Source organism: Camelus bactrianus, chromosome 12 (assembly GCF_048773025.1).
Source record: "Camelus bactrianus isolate YW-2024 breed Bactrian camel chromosome 12, ASM4877302v1, whole genome shotgun sequence".
Classification (NCBI taxonomy): domain Eukaryota; kingdom Metazoa; phylum Chordata; class Mammalia; order Artiodactyla; family Camelidae; genus Camelus; species Camelus bactrianus.
Window position 1 is genome coordinate 49,954,451 of NC_133550.1, and position 18,834 is coordinate 49,973,284.

An 18,834-nucleotide genomic window follows, 5' to 3' on the forward strand; every position below is an offset into this window, starting at 1 on the left:
GGAAGTCATGAAGTTTAGGAAGTGACCCTTAGTTAGCAAAAAGGTGACCCTAACCCCTTCTCCATAGTGATTAGTTAAGAATCCAGTTAGAGAGTGTCTTTCTCCATAAAAGCTTGAGCTAACAGTAAAGGAGGAAACAAACAAACATGAAAATCAAACGGAAATCACAGCACACAGAAGTGACAAATAAGAATAGAAAAAATTCATTCTTAAGGTCTCTGAGTTATTACTCAATAATAACTACTGAGTTATTATGTATACCCAATACCATGTGTACACAATAATTACTGTTTCCATAATGATAACCTCAAGTCACCATAGAAGTTGGTGCTATGTTTAGCATGTTCTAAACAGGCAAGGAAATTATAAACCATTTTGGCCAAACTTTCTACTAAATGCTTTCCATTTTTAAAAAAGAAGGTTGGGTATTTCATGTAATTTGTTGAGGGCAAGGACTTAGTCTGTTTGTCTTGAGTTGTCAGCACCAAGCATCGTATCAGACACTCAGAAGCTGATCGATAAACTTTTATTCAATTAACATTTAGTGAGCTTAACATAGATAAACTTGTAATAAGCTAATATGTACTGACTGTGTTAAGCAATGTGTTAAGTGTTTCACACTTACTTTCACATTCAATTCTAACAATCTTAAAGGTAGATATTACTATTTCCATTTTAAAATAAGGAAACGGATGTTCACGTCAACATCTGTAAAGGGGGTAGCTCTGTTCCACTTTCTGACCAGTAGACAGTACCTTTCTTTTACTTTTTCTATATACCTAGAGTTAATGTACTGTGACATTAAACCTAAGGGTAAAGGTACAACTAGGCATTACACTTTATAATAAAACTAGGACTAACACTCAGAACACTGTGTTCTCTGTATATAACTTTCAAGATGACTTAACTAAGTTTTTCCTTGATTTCAAACTTAAAAAATAAGTAAGAAACAAAGTTATTTATGTCTTTAATAGTTCTATGTCTCATTTTTATCACTTATAAATTAACATTAGTGCCTACTTATTTGGGGACCTGTTTGAATTAAATGAGATAAAAGTATGTAAAATAATGCCTGACACTCCATTAATGCTCCATAAAGATGAGCCAGTAGGGAAACAAACGGTATTGTAGTAACAGTGGGAAGCATATATTTCCATAAAATACCCAAGTCGAACTGTTATTTCTTGTTTTGTTAGCCCATTTCTGGAAAGACATTGCTTCCTTCAGTATTCACATGGGGAATGGAAAGCTAACATCACTTCTCCAACCCCAAAAGTGGGGCAGGAGGGGCTAAAGCAGTGTGATGTGAACAAAAAGAAGGAGTAGGAGGAGGAGCAGGAGGAGGAGGAGGAGAAATAGAGATTAAAAGAGCAGTGCTCACCACAAAGTCCTTCTGTGGAAGATGACAGGTTAAACTGAGAGCCAAAATGAATGTCTATGATCCCGGTAAGATGAGCCCACTTCACGATGAGTCCAGCTGGAGTAGTTATCACATACATTGAACCAGAATCCTCTATGGACAGATCTTGATTTGAGAAGGGCAAAGGCACAACAAGAGAATCCACTTCTACCTAAAATTATATGATGCATGCACACCTATCAGAAGGTTTATGTTTAAAGGTACACTCATTAAGATTAGGAGGATTCAGATAATTCTATTTCTTTTGGTTTAATATAATCTATTTTCAAATGTTTAAAAATTTATTTCTCTACTGCCACAGTTCCTCATAATTCCTCAGTTCTCTTTTTGCTTTCTCGCTGTCTTGCTATATTCAGTATTTGTTCTCACCTCATTGCCCCTTATTTTCTTCAAAGCTTAAATTTCTTCTAAGTTACATACGCTTTTTTTGTCTGTTTCCCCCAGTACATGTTGATTATACCATCACCTCCTAATACAAATTTAAGGTAATAAAGTTTTTTTTCCAGGATGTTTTCTTTAATCTGAGTTCTCTCTTTGATCTTCTTAATCAGTGTTTAAATATAATGTTCATAACAACCATCTGTGAAGCTCAGTAAAGATTAAGAGTCCCAGAAATTCTACTTCCAAGGTTTGGATTGGATTCTAGATTTTTTATTTTTCATGTGGCTCCTTGGTAATGCTAATACAGGTAAGTCAAGGATTTTGCTGTGAAACAGTTCTTTAAATAACAACAATGACATGGAACTGTGAGCTGTAACCAGCAGTAAATTTCTCAGAGTTATACCTGACTAACCATCCAATTTCTCATCTTTATAACTTCCTCACACTGCCACCCTCAAGCTGAACATCCTTCTTTGCCTGGTTAATTTCTACTCATTCTTTAAGATTTATCTTAGGTGTCACATCCCCCCAAATATTTATTTGACCTTCTGATAAGCTGCGTGTAAAAGACCCTCATCTCTCTCCCCGACAGCTTGGTCATCATTCTATCACTACCCCTCCTACAGCCTTCTAATTGGCAGATAATTACAGTTATGCACCTCACACACAACTCCAAGTTACTTGAGATCAGGACCTGTATCATTTTATCACATAAACTCTCACTAAATGATTTTTTAAGTTAATAAGTTTTCTGCTGAATACATGACCAACCGTGAATTCAGCTGAGGCCAAAAAATAAGCCCTTCTATCCAAATGCTCACAGCAATAGCACTGACCAGGTCTGAGTTCAAATTTATTTCCCACCCACCTCCTGTTAATATATCAGCCTCATTCAAATCAAGGAGATACATAGACATTCTTTCTTCCAAAAAAGTAGCACATTCATATATTTTACGTTTGACTTAAAATTAAGCTTTCTAACACCTTTCTGTATTTTAGGCTCACGTTAACACTGTTTCCAGCCTAGAACCTATGGCCTGTGCCAACAGACAGAATTATTTCCAGAAAGCATATAACATCTCGGCCACTTTGAGCAAAATCTTTATACATTATTTTCTTATGTTTCTGAGAGAACTGTTTAGATCAGAGTGAAGCGTCCCCCTTAGAACTCACTCCTATTTGGTACACATGTACTCCTTGGGATAAAAGTTTTTCCTGTAAAACCTAATGGCTCCTTTCCAACTTTTTTTCTGATACATTGCTCTTCTTCAGTTTATTTCAATTAAGTTAAATGTTCCTTCATTTTTTTCTAACTTTAGCTATCACTTATTGACTGAAAAAGCTATGGCGTCGGCATTTCAAAACTACTCTTTCCATCTGTTCTTCTCCCTGTGGTCTTCTTTCTGGTATTCTTGGCTGCTACTCTTTGCAACCTTATGATCCTCTTTCTCACATCGTTTCCGCTTTGTCCAATTTGAAACATTAACATTAACTCTAACGCTAAGAAGCCTGGCCACCTGCACTATGCAAGAGGGCTTTAGCATACTTAACATGGCTGTTTCAGTGAACTTCACAAGGAGAGAAATATTTGCAACAGTTGGCACGTTATGGTAAGATACACATAAGAGTATGAAACACCTTTTCAGACTGTCCCTGGAAAGAATGATTAGACATCATAGCAATGAAACTCCACAGATATGTTTAATCTCCCCTCTTTTTGGAAATAATTGAGTTTATGTAATTTCTTAACTTCATCTAACGTGAGGATAGGTTTTAACTTTGTGTTCCTACCGTCCTTGCTGCCCGATTGATGAGTATTTTATGAAGAGATGTGGTCAAATTTAACTTCTTAAAACAAAGTCCAGGGATTCTTCCAGAGGAAACCTTAATTTGAAACAAAAATTAAAACTTCATGGAGTTAAACTTAATTTTAGCAATAAACAGAAGGAATTTACTAAACACTTTGCAAATACTCACTAGCTTTTTAAACAAGTTTCCATTCTGAAAAAAGAAGCATAAAGAAAAATTAATTTTTTAAAGGAATATATTACTTGACTTTTAAAAACATTATTTGGATTAATGTTATATACCTCTAAATGTATTTACATGGAACATGTTTTAAGAACCAGAAGATAAATCTCATTGAATCCTTGAGTTCCTTCTTACTCTGAGATACCTAATATTGCAACATACTTCAGCTACTAGATTTATGATGAAATGACAAAAGAGTGGATTGTGACCTACCTGATTCATGGAACATTTTTCTATATGAGCAACTATAATTTCCCCAGGAATTCTTACTAAGATATATGAAGCCATACTATACAATGCTGCATTGTTTCCATCAAATGTAATAATGCTGAGTTCTGACAACATGGAACACCGACCTAAAAAAATGGTGGAGAGTGGATTCAGTCCATTAACTAGTCATTTGTATTTGTAGAAATAACTGCTCCTTTTATATTAAACTTACTATGTTTGACAAAAAGTGACCCTAAAAGTTACATAATGGGGACCAAAATCATAAAACCAACGAAGAAAGCTCAACAATAACTGCCTTGAGGAGGTGATTGTTTCAAAAAGATAATACTCTTCCCCTGATGAACAACTGACTGCTGTGTAAGAAACGCAGACTCACATGGACATTCCCACTCAGGGCAGCAGATGTCGCTGTTCACTTGAACGGGTCTCCCCCGGAAACCACAGTCAGGCACTTCCACAGCCTTTGGGCAATGAAGAGACCAGTTGTACAACTGCCATTCCATATTGAGGCATATGTATTGGCTACAGTTATACACAGGATCAAATTGTTGAGGCTGTTAATAAAAAAGAAAATTAATGCGGTTTTTTTTTTATTTTTAACAAATGCATTCAATTAATTTTAAATTTCCCATTTGCATTGCCTACAGTGTAGATTTCCTAACACAAAACCTTTAAAAAGATGAATGATTAAAATTTCACTACTATTTTTTGTCCAAGTAACTTCTCTAAAATAGTATGGACTTCATTTAAGCTTTACTTTAATATTGAGTTAATATCAGAACTGCTGAAACAATCTTTAACAAGGTCACCGATGCTCCACTGCTAAACCCAATGATCAATTCTCAGACCTAATCTACTTTGACCCACTAAAATATTTAGTATAGCTAATTACTCCATCCTTTTTAATACTTTCTTTCCTTGGCTTCCAGAACATCTAAAATCGCCTCCATTTTCTCCTGTCTCACTGGTTAATCCCTTTTGCCTGCTTGTCATTATTTCTCAGCCTACTAAAATTGTAGTGGCCCTGTCTCTTCCCTCTCTGCACTCAATGCCTTTGTGATCTCATCTAATCTCATAACTTTAAATACCATTTATCCACTAAGAATTCCAAAAATTTCATCTTAACTTGACTTCTGTCCTAAACTCCATTTACATTCATCAGATCTGTATATCCATAGTCTTACAAGGCAAAACTGAACTCTTGAGTATACCCACACCACACCTACTGTTTCCACAATTTCCCTATCCTGACTACTGCCAACTTTGTCCTTCAGTTGTTCAAGACAAAGATCTTGGAATCCTTAATGCCTCTTTTTCATTCATACCACGTCTAATCCTTCAGCAATTCCTGTGGCCTCTATCTGCAAAATAGATCCAGAATCCAGGCATCTCTCACCATCTCCACTGCTATCACCTGGTCCAGATCACCATCATCTGTTGCCTAAATTCCTGCAGCAGCCTCCTTACTGGTTCTGTTGTCTCTTTACATCCCTTTCTCAACACAGCAGCTAAAACAATTCTGAAAGAAATCAGAGCATACAACTCCTCTGCTCAAAAATCTCCCTTCACTTCCTGTGTCAGTTAGAATGAAAGCTACAGTCTTTACAATCATCCACAAGGCTTTACATAATCTAATTTATTTCCTCCTATTTTATTCCACACTTTCTTAATGGCCTCCTTGTTATTCTTCTATTGTTTTAAGATGTTAGGTACTTTCTCTGCTTAGGGCCTTTTGGCTGCGGGGGCCCCCCTTCCTACAACTCTGTTGCCCTGGTTCTTTACATGGTTCAGTCTATTAACTCTTCAGATTTTTTGCTCTAATTTAACAGTCACTTTATCAGCAAGGATCAGGAAGGATCATTTCATTAAATATAGTTTTATTTCTCTCCTGAGCAGCAACCTCTAACGTTTTACATAACTTGGCAATTTATTTTATCTTTTTTCAGAACCCAGTAAAATGTAAACTCCATAAAAGCAGAAGTTTTTGCCTGCTTTTGTATTGTTTTAGCCATGGTACCTGTAGAGTTCCTGGCCAGAAATGGTGTTAATTAAATATTGGCTGAATAAATGGTTTATCAGAACAAGTGACATATCTGGAAAAAGAAGATAACTTCTCAAGTCTCATTTAAGACACTTACTAACTCTGGAATTCAATGACTTTATCTTTTTCTTCTTTCTAATATGTCTTTGTCATCTTGCACTGTGCCTGCCATAAAGTAGCTGCTTAATAAATATTTTTGAATGCCTCACTTACAGAGATGCCCACATGAAACTATTATTATTATCATTAAAAGATTATTATTATTTAAAAATCATATGTAATTATTATTAAATTAATGCATTATCCAATTAATAAATCAATAAATAAAAGTATTAAATCACCACATGTAATTAATATTACACCTAATTATCACAATTATTATTATCACACAATTGTTCTTAAGGAATCATATTTAAGACTTCATTTGCATTTTGTTTTTTCATAGTGTGACCAGAATCTAATTAATAAGAAATATCTGACAGCTAAGGAAATACAATCATTAAAATGTAACACTTATTTCCTTTTAGCAAGGAAAGACTAGAGCATGTACAAAAAGGAGTCTAATAGCATTTGGATGGTGATACGGAAAGGTGAACAGACACAATAAGGAAACAACTAACAGCTGAAGAGATTACCAGCCATACCTCACACTCCAAACCTGTTGTTGGTGTTAGCATTTCAAATGCAGTGAAGTCTGATGGAGTAATCATTTCTGGACCTGTTGGTAATAAAGGTATCCTCTCCATTAGTGCAATGGTATCGATCATATATAAAATTCACTTGTGATAGAAACCATGCTAAGAAATTTTACATAGATTATTTCAATTAATGTTTGCAAGAACCCCGTGAAGTAGAAAATAATATAATTGTCATTTCATAGATAAGGAAAGTAAGGTGTAGACAGGTAAGCTACTAAGTGTCAGAGGCAGAATTCAAACTTGGGAAATCTGATTCCAGAGTCCTGGCTTTTAATCACCATTCTATAAACATCTTCATTGCCCTGACGGTGTCAACAATCATTTAAACAGGTCGAAATATCAATGTTAACACTACAGATTGCTCAGGAGTTACATTTCATTGCATTTTTAATGTAAGTAGTGAGGCTGATTCATTTCCCTGGTGAATCTCTAGAATGTGTTCCTTGTAAGCAGAATAGATGGATCTGTGAACCACATGGAGGGACCACTTGGAGACCCCACTGGTGGGTGCGGTGAAGGCGTGATGTATGGAAAGAGAAAGTATGGCTTATAAACGTTTGTAAGATACCTTCCGAAGAGACAAAAATGAAATTTTGCCCAGCTGTAATTGCAATGTCCATCTTTCTAAATTAGTTTCTTAATGGCTGCTGTAACAAATTACTACAAATTTAGTGGCTTAAAATATCATCAAATTATTATCTTGTGGTTCTGAAAGTCAGAAGTCCAAAAACCAAGGTATCAGCAGGGCTGCATATCATCCGGAGGCTCTATGGGAGAATCTGTTTCTGTGCTTTTTCCAAATATGAATTGCCTGGATACCTTGGCTCATGGTTCCTTCTGTCATCTTCAGAGCCACAGAATAACATCTTCAAATCTCAGTCGCTCTCACTCTCTCTTTCTGCCTCCCTCCCTCTTCCTTCCTCCCTGCTGATTCTGACATCTGACATGTGTTACCTTCTCTGACTCTGACTCTCTGCCCTCTCTATTATAAGGACCCTTGTGATTACACGGGGCTCACATGGATAATCCAGGAGAGCTTCCCCATCTCAAAATTCTTAACTTCATCACATCTGCAAAGTCCCTTAAGCATGTAAGGTCTCATATTCACAAATTCTGGGGATTAAGACATGGGTATCTTTGGAGGGCCATTACTCAGCCTACCATAATGACATAGAGAAAAACTTCCTTTTTTTGTTAAATAGATTCTATAAATAACCTTCATTTTGTATTTATTTTATAGTTTCTAACTTACAGAAAAGATGAAGTAGAACAAAAATTCCTATCCCCTGGTCCTATTAAGCAGTATTCATGATATATTAGATATTGTACCTTCTAAAGAATATGACATTTTTACAGACAAATATCTTCATTTCCATCATCATAAATGTTTAAGCAAATAGGAGACAAAGTTCTAGCCCAGAGCAAGCACAGAGTCGTGGAAAATTTTGATGACTGGGGGTCTGAGTGGTCTTAGCAGTAAGAGAGTCCATTGTCTTCTAAAGTCATCAGTGGGTTATAAGCCCTGTCTGGGGACAGAAATATAATAATCAAGCTATTCTGATAACTATGGCTTTGTAGTAAGTTTTTAAATTGGAAAGTGTGAGTCCTACTTTGTCTTTTTTCAAGATTTGCTTTGGCTATTCTAGGTTCCTTGCATGTCTATATGAATGTAGGGTCAGTTTGTCAATTTCTGCAAAGAAGTAACTGGGATTTTGACAGAGACTGCATTAAATCTGTAAATCAGATTTGGAAGTATTGTCATTTTAGCATTATTCAGTCTTCCAGGAACATGAGATGGCTTTCCATTTATTTTGATCTTCTTAATTCCTTCAATAATATTTTGTAGTTTTCATTGTACAAGTCTTATACATCTTTTGCTAAATGTATTCCTAGTAATTTTTTTTTGATGCTACTGTAAGTAGAATTGCTTTTTTCATTTCAGTTTTAGATTGTTCATTGCTAATGCATAGAAACACAATTGATTTTTAGTACACTGGTCTTATGTTCTGCAATTTTGATGACTTAATATTATTTGCATGTTAATTAGTCCTATTAGGTTTTAGTGGATTCTTCAGAACAATTTGTATACAAGATTGTATCATCTACAAATAAAAATAATTTTACAGGGTAGTTTTCTTACCCCTGAGGCTCATGGAGTAAAATCCATCTCCCCTACATATTGACTGTGGCTTAAGTTGTTTTAGATGTTTAAAATATACAGTGACTATTGATTTGGGAGGATAGTAAAGAATGCAAAGTAGTCAGCAGAATAATGAACAGTATAGCTCCCAGATTTAGTATGTGCAGTGTTATTCACAGACTTATTCCTTCCATAGATCAAATGACATAAGGGAAGAACCCCCAGCCCCTCTCAAAAGATGCTTTAAACTATATTAAGTTCACTGATGTCTAAAATTTCACAGCAGTGGAGTAATTCCTCTTCTCTACGATGGTAATAACAAGACCTCTCTCACAGCGTTCTCTTAAAGATTAAATATATGCAAAGTCCTTAGTGCAAGGCCTGACACACAGTAAATACTCAATAAATCGCAGCTATTGAGAGCAGTAATAATAGTGATGAAGGTAGTGAGGCTATTATTTGGAAGGTGTCAAAGGACTTATTAAAAACCTCCAGTGAGTTCCCGTTGCCTTCAGAAAGAAAGAATCCAAGTTTCTTACCATGGACTATTTGTGATCTGGCCCCTGAAAATTGCTTCTACCCATCTCTGGGCACATTTCCCCAACACGACATGTTCAGGATACACTGACCTGTTTGGAGGCCCTCTGTGTGACATGTTCCTTCTCAGTCCAGGCCTTTGCACACACACACACTTCCTCCTCCTCCAAGCTATCCAACTCTGACCTTCTGCTACCCTACTGAGACCACGCCTCCAAAATAACCATACTGACCACACCTCCGAAATAAAACGAGACGCCTCGCGCTTACTGCTTGTACTCCCCCTATGGTAATACCACAGGAGCCCACAGACTATCAGCTGTTTTAGGGCTGGTGCTGTGACTTCTTCACTGTTCTCTCTTCCTCCCCACTTCCCACCCCCAGGGTCAGGACAGTGCCTGGCAGGGTTGACACTCCATTAAAGCTGGTCAAATAATTTTAAAAGAATAAACATCTAAATTTTCCTAAATGATAATCCCAAGAGAAATCATACATTAAGTTTGTCAAGCCTTGCTGAGCGGATTTATTTCATCGTTTCCTGAGGCAAATTTCATAGCGAGGGAGAGAAGCCAGGGTACAAGCCCAGAACAGCCCCTGCAGAGGCTGGGAGAGAACACAGGAATGGAAATAAAAGTTCCTAAAGGAGGACTTCATCTGCCTTAAAGTCTCTTTAGCGGCAACTTAATCACTGTGAAAATTTAATCAGGCTTTAGCAAAAGCTAAATTCCAAGGCAAAAGTGTGAGGGAAGTCCTCATTAACTGCACTAACTGAAATGGAGAGAGGTAGGCCAAGTGCAGAAGCCACTCACAGGAAGTGGCTTGTTGATCCAGCAAACAGGTACTTAGTGAAGCAAAGGTGACTGCTGGGCTCTCTAGGCGATGGGCCAGTACTAACACCAGCGGCTATGGTAAGTGTGCCAAGATTTAAGTCACATAATGCTAAGTGTAGTGTCTGAAGTTGTAACAATAACTGTACACCTGGGTAGAGAGGCTTACCTGGTGTAAGGAATGCTGGTTCTGTGGGAATCAGAGGTATGCCTACAAAGAAACAAAGACACTCTTCCTTAATCTGTTTTGCTTAAAGTTGAGGCCCACAGAGTTCATAGAGGGAGGCTTAGCTTCAAGGAAAATGTTTTGGGAGAGATAATTCAGGAGGAATGTTAGAGGGAAGACTTACAAGGTCTAGAAAGTAATTCAGAACAACAACTTTGAAAAGGACATTGAAGAAGAATCTTCTAAGGCTTACTGTCTGCCTAAAACTTCTGTTTATAATCACTTGCCATTAGAGAAAAAAATACAAGTTTTATACTTTTTGGAATAAATTAAATAAGGTTCACACTTACAGTCTTCTGGATAAACACATTTGAGGGTGACTTCGTCGAGGATCATATTTTTAGGGCAGTAGGGCAAGCATCCTTCAACTCTTTACGTGAAAAAAAATTAAAATAAAAAAGTTAAAATACAAAAAATATATTGTATTTAATATATGTAACTAAGATACATTTCGCCTAAAATTCTTCTATTCTCTTTGTCAAAGACAGGAGGGACCATCCTGAGTGTTTTTCCTCTAAGAGAATGAAGCCAAGGCAATGACTGAGATTACATCTTCTTTCTCGTCTGGTTGGGGTTCAGAGTCCAATTTATTCTGATTCAAAGGACATAAATGTAGTCTTCATGTACAACCAAGTATTAGATTCATACATACAAAAGAGAATTAATGTACACATAGTTATAAAAACACTTGCTTATCTGCCTCTCAAATACACCAGCAAGCTATATTTTTAATATTTTAAAACATTTCAACTGCTTCATCTGTAAAGTAAAAATTTGGACCAAAAATACTCAAGGCCCCTTCCCAATTCAGTATGGACTGAACGAACTTGACACTGGGGCACGTGTTGCCACCAGAGGGCACTTGTTTAAGGAAGGAAATCCAGACAACACTTTAGAAACCAAGAAGGGCTCTTTCTCTTTTAACAGGAGACACTTCAGCCATCTCTTGGATGCCTCCTTTACAAATTGCTTTTAAACATTAACAGCTCAGCTCATATGACCAATTATTTATTTCATAAAATGAATTTAAATAACAAAACTTTAACCAGTCTATGATATTTCTATTCTACTCTAGACTCTGTCAAGCAAAAAGAAAAAGTGAGTTACTGGATTACTGGCAATACTGGTGCCAGTGAGTTATTATTAAATAAACATCATTTTTTATGCAGTTCAATTATTTTGCCATTGTTTTATGCTAGTCAAAACCACAGCTATCCTCTTAAAATACTTTCCAAAAACTAGTAACCTGTTCCTTAAAAATGCCTTCATGGTTGCACATAGTAGGATCCTCTTTATTTCATCATATAACTGGTAAACAAGTCAACTTCTGACTGATGAAGATGCCTCTGATGCAGAACGATTCTTACGACAGGTTTATTACATAATGGGAATAGCTCTATTTACGTACAGGCTCCGTGGTATGCTAGCTGGCATCTTTTCTCACAGAAGTTCTCATTTCCACTAGATATTTTTATTTTCAACGCTTGCAATGTGCCAGAAACTGAAATCATCTAGAAGAAGTCTGGTGGTTCTATTGGGGTCTTGGGGGAGGGGTGCAGGGCTATGCTGACACCCCAACTCAGTACTTGCGTCTCCCCTCAGGGCTGCTAGGACAAGGAGGAGCCACAGGGAGGGGCCTCGGCATGGGGAGAGGGGAGAAGTAGAAAGGAGAGAGTGACGAAGATGGAGATGAGAAACAGTTTGGCTGGAGTGAAGCTTCCTCCTGAATCTCTCCTCTGCATTCCAACCATACCAAAAAAGAAACTTCGGGGAGCTACAGACCACACAGTGGAAGCACTGACGATCTGGGTTCCACCACCCTGGAGGCTGGGTATGCCACAAGAACGAAACTAGCCAAATGCCACTACAAAATACGGCTCCATTTCCTCCAGGGGCCAGGGCTGGCCACACCTCTCTCCCTTCCTTCCTCTCCCACACTCTCTCCTCCTTGCTACGGGGCCCCTGTTATTTCTCCTCCTCCTGCTGACTCCCTGAGAGACCAGAAATAGGTTTGTGAATGTGATGAGTCCAAGTGAATGGAAGATTTCTTCCCAGAAAGAATTGGTTGGTTTTAATTTTTAAGAAAATAAACAGAAATATTTCCTTTCTCTCTGTTCCCATAGCACTTGTGATCCAACAGGATGGAGTTGTGCAAAGCTCTGGCTCTGCTGTGTGGTCTAGGGCACACTGCTTCATTTCTCTGTGCCTTGGTTTGCTTTCCCTTCTGAAAGTGGGAACAATGAGATAACTGATCATACAGCACTTAGCACACAGTGTGTGTCACGCTGTGAAGACTTCGAGGTGCTAACTGTGGTGGTGGTTATTTCTCTAGCCCCCTTCCCACCGCATTGTCAATGATCTGCGTTTGTTTCTGTCTTCTTCTGAAAGACTCTGAGCTCCTTGAAAGAGAGGCTGTGTCTCATTTATTCATATGCCAGAACCTTTTTAGTGCCTGTGTTTGTCATGGAATAGAAGCTCATAAACGACTACTGGAAAATGATCCTTTTAAAAATATCCCCTCCTCCTGCTGCTGCATTTCTCTGTCTCTTTCACAGCAAAGCTCCTTCAATAAAACAAACAAAAAAAAAGGAGCTATTACACTGCCTGTCTCCATTTTGTCTCTTTCTAATCTCCAGATTTCCAAATCCAATGAACAATTCTGTCTCAAATTTTAAATCCTCAAAACCAAATTCCTGACTTTTCCTCCAAACTGTTCCTCCTAACATCTTCCTCACCACAGTAAATGGCAACTCGGTCCTTCCATTAAATCGTATCATTTGACTATGTTGATATTTGACAAGTTTTGATCACAAAAATGGCAATTCCATATGGTTCTGAAACCTGCAAAATGCTGGGACCTGAACTGGAGTCCTCAGCTCCTCTTTCTTTTATAATTGACGTTAAATCCATCAGCATCTCCTCTGGCCCCAAGTTCAAAATATTTCCAGCATCTGGTCACTTGTCATACTTTCCTGGGCTACTAACTTAGTTGAATCCCCTTCAAGTCTTGTCTGTATTACGGACCAGGTCTGTCCTGTGCTTCCCCTCTCCAAAAGTCAGCCCAATAGCCAAAGCAAACATTTTAAAATGCCAATCAGATCACGTCACTCCTCTGCCTAAAACACACCAGGGCATTACTCAGAAATACCAAGTCCTTGGGACAGGCTCCAGGGCCCTGTGTGACACACCACCACTGTGAGTCTCTGGTCTCTTCTTACCTCTCAGTTTTGTTCACTTTGCTCCGACTAACTAGCCTCCTCTCTCATCCTGAAACACACCAAGCACATTCCTACCCCAAGACCTTTACGCTGTTCTCAGACTGACAGGCTCTCTACCCAGACATCCACATGGCTAGTGCCCTCACATCCTCCACATCTCTGACTAGATGTCGCTTTGTCAGCGTGTTCTTCCCAGACCACCATAGAGTAATTAGCACACACACCCCCATTATGTTCCTGTTTCCCTTCCTTTCTTTATACGTCTCCATACTACACATCACCATCTAACAATATGCTGCGTTATATATTTACATTTTTATTATTTTGTTCTCTGCCTCAAGGCAACAAAATGTAACTACAAAATGTAAACTACATAAAGATTGAACTACTTTGTTCGATGCTGCATCCCTCGGAGGTAGAAGAGAGGCTGGCACACAGCAACCCTCTGTAACTACTGCTGGATTAACAAGAAATAAATTCATGAGTGAGCACCCAACACAAAGTGTTCTTGAGAATTTTTTTAACCTAAAAATAATCGCTGAGAGCACAATCTGCTATTGCTAGAATCTGTTCGTTTAATGGCTAAACATGACTTACGGTGGAAGAAATTTACATGCTAGTGCTTCAGGGTCACTGCACGTTTTAAAGCAGGGAGTGGCACAAGGTTCGTATCTCCATTCACACATCCTCCTGTATGGCACTGCTGCCTGGGTTTCTGGGGAGAAAAATGAAGTTTAGGTTGCGTACATTTCAATGAACAGCTTGAAAAGTAATGGATTATGATAGTAGGGTTTGACTTCTCTTTGATTATAACGCGGTGGAAAAGATCGGACGAGGGGGGAAAAAAGCATTTTAGTTGCTTCATGATCAAAGCATTTTCATGCTCAGGTTGAATATCAAAATGTTAGTCTATCTTCCAAATATTTAAAAAAGCAAGAGGTGGGAGGAGGCCAAGGAAAATAATAAATCTTTCTCCTTTCTTTATGTTGAGTGAGTTTGCGTTGATCAGCATATCATAAAAGTACCAAATACTTGTTTGGAATTTTATTTTTTGCAACATAAATTTTGTCATGATTCTATTTTATCCTTGTAACCACCTATTGAGAGGGTATTTTTTTCATTTTAAACAATACATTGAGGCTCAGGGGAACCACGGGACTGGCCAAATGCAAACAATTAGAAAAATGGCAAGACTAAAGACATATGTGTCCTGACGTCAAACCTAGGGAAAACACTCCACCTTTGTTCTTTTCACGGAACATAGCTCACTGTCTTGTACATGGTAAGTAATCTGATTACAAAAATGAGTGAGTAGGTTTTAATAATATACGCATGAAATTATAAAACCTCCCTTCACTGAAGATTTTTCTCCTACATAGTCTGATACTCTTTTCCCCTTCCCACATCATAGACCAGTCCTTCTGCTGCAGTCCAAACCTATCTCTGAAGAACAGAGCTCCATAAGACAGAAAGTTCAGAAAACAGGCTGTTTCTTGGACTTTGGATATAGAGTTCAATTTCAAAGTATGGGAAGGAAAATAAGGCTTTCTGGAAGGCATCAATGCATCTAAACATTACAATAATTGTTAGACCTGGGTTACTGTGATCATGAGTCCTGCGAGAAGTTTGGTTTCAAGTCTAGAATAGACCCCTAGATGTTATAGGTTTGAGAAGTCTGCAAAGATGAGTTTCTCAGATTATGACGATGCCACTGGCTGCAATTGTCCAAAGCTCAGGTAGGGCCACTGGGTCTGGTTCTAATGGAACAGATTTCTGTATTGAAGGGGAAATAGAGGCTTGCAAAATTCAACTGTTAAGTAAATTCAAGCAAAAATATCACATTCACTTGGTAGAATGTTGTACAGGCATGTCAGTGACTCTTTTTCTTATGAGTTCAGGAACCCCATTCAATAGGCAAAAATTTGAAGCTCAATTTGAATTTCTAAAATCCAAAAACTATGGAGATTTACAGACATGTATCCACAACAAAAAGGGCAAATGGTTAACTCTCTTAGATTGACTTAGAAGGGTTGGTTAGAATGAAATAATTTGTTTGGGAGACCCAAAGCTCCTAGGTTTTGAAAACAAAGCATGACTTTTAAACATGGGATGGAGCAGTGAAGGATTCCTCTCTGAAGTTTAGAAAATTCAATAGCTATAGAACTGCAAGCATCCTTAGAAATAAGATCAGGTTTGGCTGAATCAGAAAAATCTTCCAGGGGTCAGTGGAACCAGACTCCGTTAGTATTCAAAAGACAAAGAGAAACATGTTGTCTTTATCATTAAGAATCAGACTATATGAGAAGTTGCCTTCTATGAAAGAAAAAGTAGATACAAAACCAGACAACAAAAAGACATAGGTAATCTCTATTTACAAAGTTCAGACAGCACTGAAGGCAATCATAAAACAAACAAACAAACAAAGAAGAACCATTATTTAAGGCTGATCTAAACAATTCACCTCATTAACTTATGTAGTACAATAATCCTATAAAATAAGTATTATTATTTCTTCCTTTTTACAGATGTGTAAACTGAGGGACAGAGAGGTTAAGAAACTTATTAAGGTCATAAAAGGTCATACAACTAATTATACACATTAAAAATGATTTTAAAAATAAAACCTAATAAATATTCTGCCATTATTTAAATTACTACTTAATCTGTATTTGAAGATCTCAGAAAACATACCTTCTATGCTGAAGCTACTTAAATGTTTAAATTCTTCAGAATCATCATATTTTGATGCTTTGGCACTGGAGTCTGTCAATATGATGAAAAAGCCTTTCTTGCTGTACAGCTCAAATGCACTATAACCAGGAATCCAGAGACTCTGATGGTGGAAAAATGTGGCTCTCTGATGAAAGGCTGAATTCGCCTCCCACAGTTTCAAACTCAGAGTGTCATCATCGTGGACATAGAGAAAGTAGTTTGGCCTTTCAGCAGATTCCAAGGAAACAAGCGCCAATGCTGTAAAACAGAGCAGTTTGTTTGACAACTCCCCGGGTCCTCTGGAGAAGGCGGATCATCAGCACTGGCATGATAAAAATTCATTTATAAAGTTGACAAAAATAGAATTGCACAATTGTCATACACAGTTAATGGCAACCCCAAAGATTTTGGAAGTGAATTATAAGACCTCTAAAAGAAAAAGTAGTATTTTAGTGCAATGTATAACAGTGACAGCTCTTAAAAAAAAAATCACTCTCTGTTAAGGCCTATGTTTTAAATAATTGATTATGCCTTTGGTGGGAAAAAGAAACGTCAACTTAGGACCCCGAATCGTTCAATTTCCTACAAGTAATTAAACAATTAATTGGACACATATTTGTACCTGCAAGCTTTAACCTTTTAAAAGGTATAAAATCTACAAATGGCTAAATTGGATGATAGAAAGGAATAAGAGACTAGAGAAACAGATCAATTCAGACATGTCACTGCATTTCAACATCACTGGGTTCCCAATGAGCAAATGTTCTTGCAGGTGATTTCACTGCATTATAAAAGGCTAACTGCTCAACATTTTATTGTTAATTTCCCAAAGATGATCAACCAGCTAATGAACAATTACAAAGCACGTGGGAAGTGCCATCCTTTTTTGTTACGTGCTTTGAAAGTTTCCCTTATATTTGTAAAACCCACGATACGTTTCTTAATTGAGATTTTAGATTTAATTTCTTAGATCTTTATTTCTTTAGGTCTTAATTCCTTAATTTAAATCTATTAGGATTTTTCTGTTAAAAACATTAGCTACTGTAAATCATAAAAGGAAGGGCTCTTTCAAATCCAATAAACTATTCCAAAAACATTTATTGTGTCCTAAAATTTACTCTGCTAAGCACTGAAAGATGCAGGAAGAATAAAAGAAATTTTTATGAGAAAAGATATTTAACTAACATATAAATTAGAACTTCAGACTGTGATTTTCACAGATTAAAAAAGAACCAAAGGAGCTCTTTTTACAAGAATAAGGCAATTTATTTTAAATGGAAAATCAGGAGATTTCTCCAAATGAGAGAAAGTTAAGTTGGATTCATTCATTCAATAAGTATTTTCTAAGTTTCTGGAACACACCATTCATGGTTCTAAATAGGGCTAGAAGAGTAACAATGTAGCCTGAACATCACAGATCAGAAGAGGACATTAACCACCAGTCAGAACAGGAGCCAAGTGGATATAATGGGTATAGATCTGCAGCTGCAAACCAGTAAATGTGGGGCCTGGTGCCCAGACAGACAAAGCATCATAAGGATAATAGACTGTTATAATGACTATCCAGACTTTGATTTATGCTCCTAATATTTAACTTCTTTGATATCAAATCACAGCTGTTGTCTTTTAGTTTAATCTGGCATTAAAATCTTTCACATGTTAATTATTAATGAACTATTTTTCAAAAATTACAAATTAAGTTCTGTGATTAATACTATGAAAATTTAAGCTGTGCTTTATTTGAGACCAAAAACTCAATTAAAAAATTGCAATTCTAATTGCATCTATACATGCCAACAGATAAACAAATAAATTATTTTATATGCAAAAGAGATAGCTGGTTCATTTACCATGGTCTTATTTTATTTCATACCCTTTAGAGCACCTAGAAAAATGTAATATATATACTAGATTCCCCATTTAACATTTACTGCATGAATAAATGAAACAATGTAAGTGGAAAACTAAATTCTTATTTTCAATTGGAAATTATACTCACATGATGCCTTCTCTGTGAAAAGGCCCGGAGTGATCATAAAATTAAAAAAGAAATTGCCATGAATACTACTTCTTGGCAGAGAGAAAACGTTTCTACTGGTCATATTGGCCCCCAGAATAAGGCCACTCTGCCCATAACTTGCCAGCATATATGGTCCTTCTCCAAGCCCTAGTTAAATACAAATGAGAAAATTATAAGTTGGCATGGGATTTTTACATTTCAAGCTATCATTTCAATGGAATACATTTTAATAACAAAAAATAATCTAAAAAGAATTGAGCATTTAAAATTTATCACTAACAAAATAACTGAAATGTTTTCAAAAAGGATATATTATATTGACTTGGAATATACACATACATGTTTAAAATAT

At 36.9% G+C, this 18,834-nt stretch overlaps 1 protein-coding gene across 3 annotated transcripts in view; it reads right to left on the reverse strand.

The window, feature by feature from the left end:
* The window catches only part of OTOGL (otogelin like), a 194,826-nt gene that overhangs the window by 27,020 nt on the left and 148,972 nt on the right, over positions 1–18,834 (reverse strand). For all 3 annotated transcript variants that reach the window (XM_074375352.1, XM_074375353.1, XM_045519426.2), the window contains 11 exons: positions 18,462–18,629; positions 16,442–16,720; positions 14,348–14,465; positions 10,823–10,902; positions 10,476–10,517; positions 6,749–6,822; positions 4,440–4,617; positions 4,046–4,188; positions 3,779–3,802; positions 3,593–3,685; positions 1,382–1,571 (listed from right to left, as the gene is read on the reverse strand). In XM_074375352.1, coding sequence (XP_074231453.1) covers positions 1,382–1,571; positions 3,593–3,685; positions 3,779–3,802; positions 4,046–4,188; positions 4,440–4,617; positions 6,749–6,822; positions 10,476–10,517; positions 10,823–10,902; positions 14,348–14,465; positions 16,442–16,720; positions 18,462–18,629 — 1,389 coding nt within the window. The remainder of the gene's footprint in view (positions 1–1,381; positions 1,572–3,592; positions 3,686–3,778; positions 3,803–4,045; positions 4,189–4,439; positions 4,618–6,748; positions 6,823–10,475; positions 10,518–10,822; positions 10,903–14,347; positions 14,466–16,441; positions 16,721–18,461; positions 18,630–18,834) is intronic.